Source organism: Rhinolophus sinicus, chromosome 1, assembly GCF_057876585.1.
Source record: "Rhinolophus sinicus isolate RSI-liver-muscle chromosome 1, RSI-T2T, whole genome shotgun sequence".
Lineage (NCBI taxonomy): Eukaryota > Metazoa > Chordata > Mammalia > Chiroptera > Rhinolophidae > Rhinolophus > Rhinolophus sinicus.
Window position 1 is genome coordinate 212,757,163 of NC_142501.1, and position 14,261 is coordinate 212,771,423.

General features: G+C 57.1%; 1 protein-coding gene across 2 annotated transcripts in view; it reads left to right on the forward strand.

The window, feature by feature from the left end:
- The window catches only part of HTRA3 (HtrA serine peptidase 3), a 31,476-nt gene that overhangs the window by 744 nt on the left and 16,471 nt on the right, over positions 1–14,261 (forward strand). For both annotated transcript variants that reach the window (XM_019711541.3, XM_019711538.3), the window contains exons 2-3: positions 10,538–10,637; positions 12,952–13,174. In XM_019711541.3, coding sequence (XP_019567100.2) covers positions 10,538–10,637; positions 12,952–13,174 — 323 coding nt within the window. The remainder of the gene's footprint in view (positions 1–10,537; positions 10,638–12,951; positions 13,175–14,261) is intronic.

A 14,261-nucleotide genomic window follows, 5' to 3' on the forward strand; every position in this document is an offset into this window, starting at 1 on the left:
ACAACGGGAAGGGGCTTTGGAAAGCATCTCCCCAGCCCTCTGGTTTTCCAAGTGGGGAAACTGAGGCATGGGGGGGTAAAATGCTATCCCCAAGGTCACAGAAGTAGTCACAAGCCAACGGGCGAAGCCCAGGGGGCCTGGTCTAGCTCACGTTCCTCCAGCTTCTGGCCTCATCAGAACTTACCTATCTTGTATCTCGTTTCCACGGGTCAGTTTGGGTGAAAAGCAATCTTTCCTGGCCCTACATCCCCAGTCTGGGTGGCGTTTGGAGCGACATCCAGTGTTTTCTTTCTTTTTAACTGCACTTAGAATGCTTGTCCGGGAATGGTGAGCAAGCCTATGGGGTCCCTGGAATTCCTGGGGCTCCACAGGGAGAGGCTGTGGGAATTTGTCAGTCTCTTCAAACCCCAGAACAGCCTCCCCTTAACTGGAGTTGGCCCTGGATTGCGTCTTGCCACACAGGTTGACCCTGTGCATGGAAGAAAATGCTGAAAAACCCTGCTGTCCCCTTATTTGTTTGGGACGCCTCTCAGGAAGGTCAGCTCCGGCATTAGTCCAACAGGTACTCGCAGACAGCCCATGTTGGGCCCCAAGTTCATGTGTGCCTTCAGCCTGCAGCTTCAGGGGGGCTAAGCAGGAGGACAGGCTCGGCTGCCCTGGGGGCACCTCGGGGCACAGCTGCCTGGGTGCCGGGAACGGTCAGGGACGAGGGACAGCTAAACTGACTTCAAGGACAGGACACACCTTCCAGGTCGTGAGAGGGAAAGGCTTTCTGGAAAGAGGGACTAGTGTGAACCTCCCTGTGGAGGCTGGCTGTGTGCGCTGAGCCTTGTATGAAGAGCAAATAGCTCCGAGCAGCTGGTGTGCAGGGGAGGTGTGTGTGCATGCATTGCGTGTGTGTGTGTGCATGCATTGCGTGTGTGTGTGTGCATATATTGCGTGTGTATGTGTGCATGCATTGTGTGTGTGTGCATGCATTGCGTGTGTGTGTGCATATATTGTGTGTGTGTGCATACATTGCGTGTGTGTGTGCATACATTGTGTGTGTGTGTGCATGCATTGCGTGTGTGTGTGCATATATTGCGTGTGTGTGTGTGCATACATTGCGTGTGTGTGTGTGCATGCATTGTGTGTGTGTGTGTGAGAGAGAGAGAGAGAGAGAGAGGCCCAAGCCTGCGCAGGTGGGCAGGGATGGGATGACAGTGCCCACAGCATCCTGCTGACGGCTTAGACTTCGTCCCGTAGGCCAGGCTTCCCAACATGTGTCTGGTGTTCTGAAAATAAGTGTCCTGTGGCCCCAAAAGGTTGGAAGCGTGAACACTGTCCCTGCAATGGGGAGTCACTTGGTTCTATTAGAGGTTCTGAGAAAAGCTGCAGTAAGAAACACACACACACACACACACACACACACACACACACATGCACACACAATGGTAAAAGCCAATGTTTCTCCAGAGAAATTCAACAGAGAGCACTTCTTTTCTGGCAGAATACACGTGCCCTCCTCTCGGCACACCGGGGTTCCAGGGAGCCCAGTCTGGGAAGCATTAGATGGTAGTGACTATGGTTATTTGGGAGAACCATTGCAGGGCCTTAAGGGAAGTAAGGGTGATGTGGTCGGCTATGTTTACATTGTGTCCGGGATCCAGGGATGACAGTCTCATGCCCCTTGGTGTCTGGGAGATGGGTGTTGCCATTTAATGAGTGCCTGCTGCACCCTCAGCGGGGCGCAACTGCTTTGGGGCTTGGTACTGGTGGGCCCATCTCAAGTCGTGATGGGTCTGAGAGGTGGAGGGCTCCGGGTGGGCCTGGCGCCTGCCCACTCCAGCTTGGTTGTGTCCATGGGGGCCCCTCCTCAACCCCGACCCCCCATCCATGTGGTAGGTTCTATTAGAGTAAGTAAGACTCCAGGACAAGCATGGCCATGGGCGGCAGGCAGGGAGGCTGGAGGTGGTCTCGGCGTTTTGAAACTCTCATTCTTAGCTGATCATGTCTACACTTGTGAAGTCCCTTCTCTGTGTGTCTGGCTGACCCTGGGATGGTGACAAGGGCACCTCAATGAGGCAGAGCCCGTCTATGCCCTGAGAATCTCAGAGGGTCGGGGACACACATGGAAGAGCGGGAAGACGGAAACAGCCTGCCTACCACACACAGGTGCAGAGGTGGCCAGCAGGCAGCATGGCTGGGAGGGGAGGTCGTGGGCTGGGGCTGTCGTGGGGTGCCTTTACGAATGGTATGGCCTTAGACAAGTTACCCCCAGTTTCCTCATCTGTAAAGTGGGGGTGACAGTAACACCTACTGTGGAGAATTGTTGCAATCAAGAGGCCAGCTATTATTTCGTGTATTATTATCACTACTACGACTACCAGTTGTTTCATCTGGCAGAGTCAGTGGATGGGTGGGGTGCTTCTGTGCTGAGCTGTGGGGGGTGAACAAAGGACAGGGGGACAGAGAGGGACAGCAGCAAAGCAGAGGCAGATGGACTGGCCTTGCAGGCCCAGGACCCACAAGCTTGGCTGCTGCCAGAGCCCAAGAGGTGAGGGACTGAAGCCTAAGAGAGAGGGGAGGGGAGGCCTCGCTGCGGGAGGGCGGGCCAGCCAGGTCCAGGGCCTGTGAGCGCAGTGGTCCGTGTGGCACTGCCCTTGTTTCTGGGCCTTGTGCGGTCATTGTCACACACCCCTGACCCCTCTAACAGGGACCTCATACACCCAGTTTTCTGCATGTGGCAAATCCAGTGTTTGTGGAGTACGCGCTGCTGCCAGGTCTCTCACCCTCGCAGTCCCATTTGCCTCTGCACATTTGGCTGCACACACCACAGAGGTGCCCACGGAGGCAGGGAGAGGACAAGTGGTTGATCTGAGGTCAGTTGGCCAGGAAGTGACTGAGCCAGGCCTGGCCCCTGTCTGGCTGGCTTTGAAAGCCACACTCTTCAAGGGCCCCAGGCAGCTGGGGTGGGGGCGTGGTGGGGGGAGCAGCAGAGTACCCAATAACTGGCATCGGAGTTAGGCCTAGGTCTCCAGCTCTGCTGGGCTCAGCTTCCACAGAGTGGCACCAGCAGTGTCCCCTCTCTGCCCTCCCAAGGGCCCGGCCGGAGGTCACTGGGGGATGTCCACACCCTGCAGAATCCTGAGCTTTTTCACACGGGAGTCCTGCCATCTCTACCCTCACCCGGGCCTGCCCTCAAATACACCCAGATGCCAGTTACTCGGGGGTCCTGTCTCCAGCCCCGTCTCTTCTCTGAGCTAGAGTCCTGTGTCTCACCCGGCCAGGGTCCTCGACCGAAAGAACCACCCCGGGAAGTTTAGGTCAGAAGCCTTTGTCCCCTTTGGTCTCCCACTGCCCGTCATTCCTCAGCTTCTATCCACAGGCTAGTCTTTAGCTCGGCCTTGAACCACACCCCAGCCTGCCATTACTCCTATTTGCCCTGGCAACTCTGGCCTCCCCTTTCTTCCCCACCTCCTTCATCTTCCCTCTGGTCACTTCTGTACACAGCAGCCAGGATAATCTTGATAAATGTATCCTGCCTGTCACCAGTGGGACCCCCTTGGCAGCTCCCCGACACTTACCCTGACCCACAACACCCCATGCCATCTGGCCCCCTCCCGCCCTGAACACCATCTCATCCTCTGTGCTCCAGCCACGCCAGTTTCCTTCTCGCCTCAGGGCCTTTGCACATGCTGTGTGCACTGCCTGAAATCCCCATCCCCCACTTTTACGTGGCCGAGTCCTCCTTCTGCCTCGGCCTGGCTTCTCACCCTCCCGCAGCTGTGTTCCCTGACCCCCATGCCTCGTTAACCCCTGTCGTTAGCCTTATGAGCACACTCTGGGGTCCCCTCTAGACCCTCACACCACCTATTTGACTTGATGCCTTATCTCCATCTTCACTGGGCTCTGAGCGTCACAGGGCAAGGGCCTGGTCTGTGTATTCCCTGTCAGGCCTGGCCCAGTGCCTGGCGCATAGTAGGTGCTGTGGAATGAGGGGATCCCCGTGTGATGTACGAATCTCTTATAACCCTCCCAACCCTCCTTGCATACCTCCAGTGACAAGGGCTCACCACCTCTCCAGAGAGGCAGTGCTGCTACGCGGTGGGATAGGACAGACTCAGATAAATGTGGTCAGAGGGTCTGCACAGAGACGAGCTTTCCCGTTTTTACTCCAGAGACTTAAGATCTTTGCAGCCTGTCTGCCGACAGCTGCAGACAAATAGGCCTTTGAGTGTGCAATTAATTCAGAATTTAGAGCCCTGGGGCAGTTTATGTGGCATTTAATAAGCAGCTTTTATTGTGCAACCCCAGAGTAGGTTCCTACTGTGGCTCTCAGCTTTGTTTATCTAAGAGCTTTGGTTGGCTTTTGATTTTTAATCCTCTTAGCGAATCAGGCAAGATGACGTCCCCCTTGTTTTTCCCCCTCTGCCTGCCCAGGACAGCAGAGCTGAGCTGTCTTACTGACACAGCGAGCTGTGCATTTCCCCTCCCCCCCCCACCCCACCATGGCTGGGCCTAGGACGCACCCGCACCTTCTGTGTCGCCCCCCCCCCCCCCGCAACCCTCGGGGTCGGCCTGTCCATGCACCTCCGAACAATGGCCCAAGGGGGCATCATGAGATACGGGTGTCCCTTCCAAACGCCCCGCCATGGCTCCTGCTGCCTTCAGAACCAAGCACAGACTTCGGACGTGGCCTGCAGACTCAGTGCGATCTGGCCTCTGCGTCCTACCCACCATTATCACCACCAGCAGACCTCCCCACCCCCGAGGAATCCCCAGGCTCATGTTGTGAGGGACACATGACGATGTGTGGACGCAGGCGAGGACAGATCAGGGAGGGTTCCTGGGGGAGGCAGCACCCAGACGACATGGACAAGTGGCCACCAAGCCAGCAGGAGATGCTGACCACAGGCAGGTGCAAGTGAAGGAGCCGTGAGGTGAGGGACCTGGAGGCTTCTGGGTAATAGGTGTGCACGATGAGTGAGGGACCTGGCCTTGAGGGGGTGTCACATCTTATGACCTCTCTGAGCCTGTTTTCCTTGCCTGAATAATGGGCTAACAACTCGCCTTGCAGAACTGCTGCGAGAATTCACTGAAATCGTAAATGCCAGGCGCCCAGCCCATGGAGGGGGAGGCCTGGGCCGCAGCCCTTGACCCTGGGTCCCAAGGTCAGGAGCCTGGACGAGGACAGGACTGCCCCTGCCCTTCCCCGACACACCCCAGTTGCAGCCGGATCTGAAGGCCTGTCCTTGGTTGGGAGTAGGAGGTTCACTAGGGACAGGCAAGTTTTTAAGAGAAAGAAAAACACAGGGAACTGTCTGGGAACTAATTAGACCTGGGAGGCGGCTTCCGGGGCTTCAAAGCCGGCCCCTTGGAGCAGGACTGAAAGTGGGGGCTGGGGGCCGTGAGGGGCCCCTGGGACCACTCATCTGTGCCTGGAGAACAGTCATGCACCCCCTTGCTCATTGCTGTGGGTCAGGGCACCCAGGCCACGGGGACAGTCCCAAGGGACAAGCCAGGGTCCCAGGAGAGAGATCGGTCACTGAGCCTACTGAGTCAGGGCAGGCCCCCCACAGGACGTGTGTTGGGTCTTGAAGGATATGGCATTCCTGGCAGGGGCATCTGACTGTGCAAAAGCAGGGACACCGGTAGGAGCATGTGTGCTTAGGGAAGCAGAGCCGGGGGACAGAAGGGAGAGTGGCAGTAGGTGAAGCTGCAGCTGTAAATGCGACCTAGACACTGAGATGCTTGAGGGCTCTGCTGAGATATTGCCGTCTGGTCTGCAGGCTGTGGTCACTATTACGGACAGATGGGCCCAGCTGGGGACCTCGCGGTCATCCATGGATAGGCCCTCCATCCCCAGGTCCTAGTTAAGCACTGCACAGGGGTGTCTTCTGATTGCAAGGGGCAATGGAAGAAGCGGCAGGGATGGAATTAGAGGAATAGAACTGGGTCTCAGTGCTGGCTCTGCTCATTATGTGCTGGAAGGACTAATGCATACAGTTAGGCAGGTTGTACACTGCACAACCCCAGGGGAGGTCAGCCACATGGTGATCTTTGTCAGTAATGGTCTTGGGGTTGTGCAGTGCACAGCCTACCGTGTTTCCCTGAAAATAAGACCTGGGCAGACCATCAGCACTAATGCGTCTTTTGGAGCAAAAATTAATATAAGGCCCAGCCTTACATTATATTATATAAGACCCAGTCTTATAGTAAAATTTATATAAGACTCGGTCTTATATAAGACCGAGTCTTATAGTAAAATAAGACCAGGTCTTAAATTAATTTTTGCTCCAAAAGATGCATTAGAGCTGATGGTCCGGCCAGGTCTTATTTTCAGGGAAACATGGTATCTGCAGCAGTACAAAGTGGCCTTGCAGGGTGTCTGGGCCTCGGTTTCCCCATCTGTTCCATGGCAGTCAAGACTTGAGCTGGCACATAGTAAGTCGTCTTTCAGGGTCTGCACTATCCCTCAGCCCTCCTGGAAGCCCTGCCCCTGAGGAATGCTGGCGGTGGAGCCCGGAGCCCCATTTCTCTCTCTCCTTCCTGGCTGTGCCCCTTCTCTCCCAGGAGGCGCTGTAGGACCTGGCCTGATTGCTTTGCTCTGTGTCAAGTTCCTCCCGACTGAAACATCCAACGCCTGTGCATTACAGTTTATTTTTGAAAAAAACAAAAAAATGCTAACAGCTGAATCTGGTCGAGACTGTTGACTTCAGTACTTTGGCTCGAGCATGGGGTGGGGGCGGGGTTGTCCAAACCCCCAAATAAACAGTCTGCTTCCCAGCCAGGCGTGGGGCCCAAGGTTTTCATGTGGAAAGCAGCGGTGGGAAACGGGTCCTCCCTTCCCACTGATTCACGGGGTGATTCATCTGTGTGTGGGGAGGAGAACCAGGAACCAGGCCCCAGCCACCCCCACCCACCATGGTCAGCTTAAAGGGACAGAGCCTGCAGGGCCCCTGTCACCAGCCAGCTGACCTGGAAGCCCTGCAGGGATGCCCCAAGGTCGCGGGGTCAGGGAGGGCGGGCTCCGGCTCTGAGGTCGACAGGACCTGGGCCCAGTGCTAGGCCTGTCTCCCCGCAAACCATCTTTGCCTCCAGGCTCAGTTTCCTGGGACATAGGAAGCACCCGATGCTGTTCTTGGGAGCTACTCCTGCCAGACTTGGCTGACAGGCTGACGGTGTTCTTTGTGTGGGTGCAAACCTGCTGTGTGTTGGGTCAGAGGGAGTGAAGTCCCCTCCCTTCTGAAGGGTTTTCAGAAGCTTGCCTGGGCCTCCCCTGTGCTTGTTATCTCGGGGAGGAGCTGGGGCCTGGGAGGGAGGTGAGCACCTTAACTTGTCCCTGCAGCTCCTGTAGCCAAACAGCCCAGGGCCCTGCCCGCCAGAGGGGGCGCCACAGTGCCCCCCCTTGGCTCGTCCCGCCCCCCGCCCTCCACCAGGCCTTGCTCTCTCTCTTGACTCCTTTTCTCAGCTACATCTGCATATATTTGCCTGTGGTATAAAATTTGGAAAGTCCATGAAAGACAAAATCACTCGTAACTCTCCCCCTGTCCCCAAATATCCACTGTGAAGTATTTTGATGTGTTTCCTGTCAGCCTTTTACTTATACATATTTTACAGAGGGCTTTTTTTTTTTAAATCATCATGTATACTATTGAGTGCCGCCTATTTTAAGTGGTCTCTGGAGACCACATCGGAAGAAAAGCATTTAGGCGGAGGCTGCCGTCCCATCCAGGTGTCCGGGCACTGGGTCGGGAACTGCAGCCTGAGCATCACTGGGGCCCCTGGGCCTCCGACACCTGGGCCAGGCCAGCGGGGGGTGGACAGACGTGCCAACGGGTGCTGCAATCTCTGAGATCCAAGATCAGGTCATGTGCAAACACGGCCTTTTCTAATATTTCATCCTCTTGTTTTGTTCATTCTGGGCCCACTTTGGAGTCACCTCCATCTGTAGCTCCCTTTATGCACAAAGCTCTGTCTTCGCATGCGCTGTTCCCCTGCCCAGTGCACTGTTCCAGGCCTGGATCAGCCGCACCCCTGGGCTTTCCTCTGTCCCATCACTGGTCACATTGGGCTGTTCCTGGCTGGTCACAGGCCTGTACCAGCACGGGGTGCACACACAGAAGGCACTTAGCACATGCACAGGAGAGCAAGTGCTATAGGTGAGGCATTGTGTTGGGAGCTTTAAGCATGGAGAGACTCCTTGTAACAGGGAGAAGCCTGCTGGAGGGCTGCCTGGAGGAGGTGGGATTTGAGCTGTGCCCAGGACAAGCTGGAGTGTTTTGGTAGGGAGAAGTGAGGAGCCGTCCATGCAGGTGGAGGGAGAATGGTAGGTGATAGAGCAGAGATTTGTGGGAGGTGGGCAATGGCCTGAGAGCTTACACATCAGGGAGGTGTGACACCTGGCCTCTCCCACCTGGAGCTGCGCGCCCCAGCACCGCATGGTGGCCAGGAGCCTCAGCCAATGTAAATCCAGCCTCAGTATATATGGGAGAGCTGCAGACCCTGCCAAATACCCCTGCCCTGGCCAGGGTTTGGGGTCCCCCAGGGCCAAGCTGTGGGGATTGCCTGGTGGGAGTGTCTTGTCAGAAACAGAACCTGAGGGGAGCAGTTTCTGCGGTTGGTCCCCTTCCCTCTGCCTGGAGGCTGGAGCATGAATACAGGTTCCCAGGGCCTTAGCTGGTGGACAAAGCTGGGCTGTCTGACAGACAGCTTCACTTCCAGAGTTTCCACGAGGACCAGCGATCCCGCATGGAAATACATGTGCGGCATACCCTATATGTGCTGCAAGCATGGAGCCTGGCCTGAGTGAGCCCTGCACCAGGGCTGGTTGTTAACATGACCTCTGAGCCTTGGACCCAGTCCCACCAAGGGGCTTTGCTTCCAGGAAGAGGGTTCCAAGGCACAGTAGCCCCTGGCCGCCCACTATTTGCTAATCAAGAAGCCGGGCAGTGGCCGGCAGTGGGCCAGCCCTGGACAGGCAGCCTTTGATTCAGGTTGACCAAAGCAGGCTGGGCTGTCTGCCAGGGCCCGTGGGCTGTTTGAGAGGCAGACTTCGAAGGATCAGTCGGGTGGGCCCTCCTTGTCCATCCTAACCGCAGAGCCTAAGGCTAACTGTCCTCTGGGCTCTGAGACCCAGTTCAGGCTTAACAAACAGTCGGGCCTTGGGGGGCACTGGGGTTTATCGTCTAACTAGATGTGTGTCTTCGGGCAAGAGGATTCCTCTCACTGAACCTGTTTCCCCACTTCAAAGATGGAGGGAATGAGCCCTGCCATGGCTGCCGCCCTGGATGGTTGGGGAGATTAGTCGGGACGTGGGCAGCGACTGAGTTTGCCACATGCTCCTGGCATGGCCGTGGGCCCCTGCCTGCTCCTGTGACTACACTCAACACGTTAGCTCCCCTCACCTTGGACGACCGGGCAAACCAGATTTTCTCCAGATCCCTATGCTCAGTCCCTTCCCAGAGCTCATCAGCAGGAACAGCAGCTGCAAAACTGGACTTGACAGGCTGTGCCCACTTCATTCACCACCACCAGGGTGGCAGGGTGGGTGGTGGGCTCCCCGGGCAGGGAGCTGCACATTTGCAAGTCACAGTCACACCCAGTTCCTACAGGTAGGGGGCGAGGGTAGAAGGGGATCTTCAGTCTCATTTTCAGATGAGGAGTCAAGGCCCAGAGAGGGTAAGTGATTTGCCTGAAGCCACACAGCTGGAAAGTGGCAGTGCCCAGCCAAGCCCAGGACTCGAAGCCCAGTGCCCATTCCAGGCCCTGCGAGCTACTGACAAGCAGGACTGGGCAGCATGGGTGCCAGATAGCACCCGTCTCTGGCAAGGAGCTGGGAGACCTTGGCACATGCCTGAGCAGGGGGACCAAGCGTGGGGCCTCATGCCACCAACATGCCTCTAGCCTGTGGTCCCAGCAGACAGCAGCCCCATTGCTGACGGCAGCAGAAATCTGAGACAGGGAAGGTTCCAGAGAAGTTTGTGAACCGCCTGGCAAGTCAGGCTGGGGCAAGGCCAAGTTATTAATAGATGCACATGGGGACCCAGCATGGCCCAGAAGGGGGCCGCATTGTGTTGGGCGGTGCAAGTCAGGAGGGACAACCCAGGGCTTCTCTGTATTCTTGCCCAGTCACTGCACTAGCCCAAGGCCTGGACAGACAAGCAGAGCTGGCAAGGGGTGGGGATGGTGTCCTTGTGTCGGGGTATTGCTATATATGAGAGAAAGGACGAGGGCCCAGGGGGACTGGCCCGGATCCAGCCTGAGAGGCATGTCACTGCTGTGCAGCCCAGAGCAAGTGTCCTAACTTCTCTGAACCTCCTGGCCTGCCGGGCAGGGTCCAGTGAGGTGATAGGAGGAAGCTCAGCATTAACCATTCTTGGGGCGAGCGAGTCCCGTCCCCAGATGTCTTCGTGTCACTGTGCCGCTCAGTGTCCCCAAGGGGCTGTGAATCTGATCTGGGGTCTTGGGTGGAGCTTCCTCCTTCCTCACTGTGGGTGGGTTCTGGGCGCTGTCTGGGTCTCACTAATGCACTGGGTTCTCCCTGCCAGTGCAGGTCTCCACCAGCTGACCAGCCCGCGGTACAAGTTCAACTTCATCGCCGACGTGGTGGAGAAGATCGCGCCGGCTGTGGTCCACATAGAGCTCTTCCTGAGGTGTGTGAAGCCCCGCCCACGCCTCTCCCAGGCGTCCCCTCTCCCAGGCGTCCCCTCTGCCTGCTGGGGCCCTAACCAGACTTGGTTCTAGCACTGGGGGCAGTAGAAACCAGACTGGGCTTGGAGTCAGGCGGACCTCACTCAGACTCCCGGCTGCTGTGTGCCCTTGGGAAGGACGTCCCCTCGGGCTCTGATGGCCTTGCCTAGGGAAATGGAAACCAACCTCGCACCTCCAGAGCTGTAGGCAGTAAGCAGCTGCGCAGTGGGTGGTAGCTGCAGTCATTCAGTCACTCATTCAACTCAAGAGCGGCTACTATGTGTTAATATCCCAGAAGGCCAGGTAGTAAAGCAAATACAGAACCATGATTCCTGCCCTAACGCAAGGCCCCTGCTTGATGGTGCCAAGCCAGCCCAGTGGGAACCCGTGTCACTGGGTGTCACTATGCCCCGTCTCTGGAGGACAGGGACTGCTCACCACCAACAGTGCTCCATGGGGCGAGGGGAATGGCATGAGCCCAGCACCATCAGAATAGTGATACCCTTGGACACCCTGTGTGCCCTGTGCCGTGGTGGCTGTTTGCCTACATTTCACAAACAGCCCTGGTGCCAGCCCATGGGACTCACCCCGGGAGCCAGGCCCAGGCCACTGCCCAGTACTGACTGATAGCACCTGTGCTCCCCACACTCCAAGGCCCTTCTCTCTTGCCCACGGCGTCTTCCCGTGACCCCTGGAAGGTAGGCTGTCACGTTCCCATTTCCTGGATGTGGAAGCAGAGGCCTGGACACCCCCAGGCTCACAGAGCTGCTACGTACTGAGGCAGGGTGTGATCTCAGGTGTCTCGGACCTCGGAGCTGAGCCCATCCCTCTGCAACATGCTGACCCCTCACTGCCCTCTCTGGGGGCCCCAGACCCGGGGACGTGTCATTGAGGAGATTACCACTGGACATGCTAATTGGCACTTGTGCTAAGTCCTGGCCTTGCTGGTGCCTTGGGTGGGGGCAGTGTCTGTCCAGAAGGCCCCGGGCACCAGGCCCTGAGCCACCCAATTGCCCACAGCAGTTCAGCTGGGCAGGTGGCGATGTCTTCCCGTGTCAGCCTCAGAGGCTGATGTCCAAGGAGTTGGAGGCTGAGGCCCAGGAGGGTGAGATCCAGACACAATCCCAGACGAAATGACTGTCGGGCAGGGGAGCTCTGCTGGGCTCGGAGGCCTCAGGTGGTCTCGGGCCCTTCCACAGACAAGCGCCAAGTCCTATACGTGTCAGGCTGAGCAAGTGCCGTGGGCAGGCACTTCCAGAGGCACTCAGGTGTAGCCCCTGCCCAGGGCACACACACAGCTGGGTGGACGCACGCTATGGGCACCCTGAGGGAGGCTGAGTGGCCAGGATGCCTGGTTCAAACCCATGCTCTACCCTGTGCCTGCCTGACCCAAACTACGTCTCTGGGACTCAGTTTCCCCACCTGTGAACTGGAGACTTACCTTCCTTGTAGGGTACCTATCATGAGAATTAAATGACTTTGTCCCTGGCTCATTAGGAGCGCTTGGTGACATGAGCTGTTGTCATTGGTTCTATCCAGTCCAGAGACTCACTTTCCTGAGAAAGTGCCATCCTTCCTGTTCTTTCTCTTGCATGCTTCTGGGCCCTTTAAGGTAGCCGTTGGGGGCTTCCAGGCAGCCGGCCGCAGTGGAGGGGTCAGAAGGAGGTGTGAGCACTTCCCCACCCAGTGCTTACGCTCTGTCTGCACAGAAATCTGGGAAACTAACATTCTCTTGGGACGGCTTGGGACAGTCCCAGTGGATGCTGTAGGCACATTGGTACATTTTCCCTTCTGCCAATAACAGCCCTGTTTGTTGAGTGACTTCCTGCCTCCAGGTGCTTTAGGCACCAGGCATGTTATTCCATTTCCTGGGTGGGCAGACCGAGTCTCGGAGAGGTTAAACCACCTGCCCACAGTCAGGCAGATAATAAGTGGGGACTGGACTTGAGATTAGAATCCTGGTCTGTCTGGCTCCAGTGCTGTTGTCAGAGCAGCGAGTGTCTGCTGTGCTATCACAGATCTAACATTTCCGGCTTCCTGTCTCATCTGGCAAATTGCAAGTCAGAGATTTGCCCCCTCTTTTTGGCCGTGAGATGGGTCAGACTTCTTGACCTGGCCAAGACCACAGCCAGTAAGTGGAAAAGCTGCGATTTGAACTTGGGCTTAGAGGACCCCAAGCCCGTGTTCTTTGCCCCCACGCTGGCTCAGCCATCACTGTGGCCGACCCCCAGGCCCATGTGCCCGGCCCCTGAACACCCCTGTGCCCGCTCCCCGCAGACATCCGCTGTTTGGCCGCAATGTGCCCCTCTCCAGTGGCTCGGGCTTCATCATGTCGGAGGCCGGCCTGATCGTCACCAATGCCCACGTGGTGACCAGCACCAACGCCCTCTCAGGCCGGCAGCAGCTCAAGGTGCAGCTGCAGAATGGTGACACCTACGAGGCCACCATCAAGGACATCGACAAGAAGTCGGACATCGCCACCATTAAGATCCATCCCAAAGTGAGTGGGTGGCAGGGGCAGGGGAGCAGGGGAGCCTCTCCAGATTCCAGCTGAGAGATGCCCCAGCCCAACCTTCCCATGGACAGCTGGAGGACCCGAGGCCTGGGGGGCCGGCCATTTGTCCCGTCATGGGCCAAGTCAGAGGAGAACCAAGGTCTCTGACACCCACCCTTGTTTCCCTGAGCCATTGGGACAGGGCAGGGCAGAGCAAGGCTGCCGCCCACTGGCCGAAAACTGTGTTGCCCATGGCCACGGCCTCAAGGAAGGTCCCCCAACGCCAGGGGCACTTCCATTGTCCCTCCCGGGCCCAGCCCAGGGATGCAGCTGTCCCGTGGGGCGAGGGAGGCCAGTGGAGAGCACTTGGGATATATGTCCTGTCCTTCCCCCTCCACACTGGTCCCCCCAGCTGCTATGAAAAAGGCCTCCTAAAGAAAAAATCCCTTAATTTGATGTGGTAGCATACAGTGTAAAGGGGAAAGCTACTAACTGGGCCGGACGAGCAGGGCATCGGGCAATTCAGAGGGTCCGCAGCGTGGGGTCCTCCCCACTGATCCCCAGTGAGGGTGAGGTCTGTGTGATCTGGGCATGGCCGTCTCCAGCACCGTTTTATATAAAACTTTATCTGGAAATAATTCTAGACCTGCAGGAAGCAGCGGAAGTGGTGCTGGGAGGTCCCATATGCCCCCAGCTACCACAGTGGTGACGTCTGACGTAGGGACATCAACCCAAAAATTGACGTAGGTGCAGGTGACAGAGCTTCAGCCCACCAATTTTACATGTACTGGCGCGTGCGCTGCAGCCCCTTCTGACACTCAGAGCACCTCCTCTGAGCACGCTCCCTGCGGCTTCAGAGCTCCCAGGCTGTCCCAGAGTTAGACAGACAGACTGCTCTGGCTCCATGCAAAACAAGGGAGAAGTGTGCAGGTGTCAGTGCGCAGGGGTGATGCCGGAGCTTGCTTAAATCGCGTTATCTCTCTGGGCCTCAGTTTCCCCATGTGTCTGTATTAGGAGATCAGTTGAGCTGGATCAAGGATTCCGTAACTGGGGTTCCCAGGTCCCCAGATGGGCCCCAGGGCTCCTGCAGATC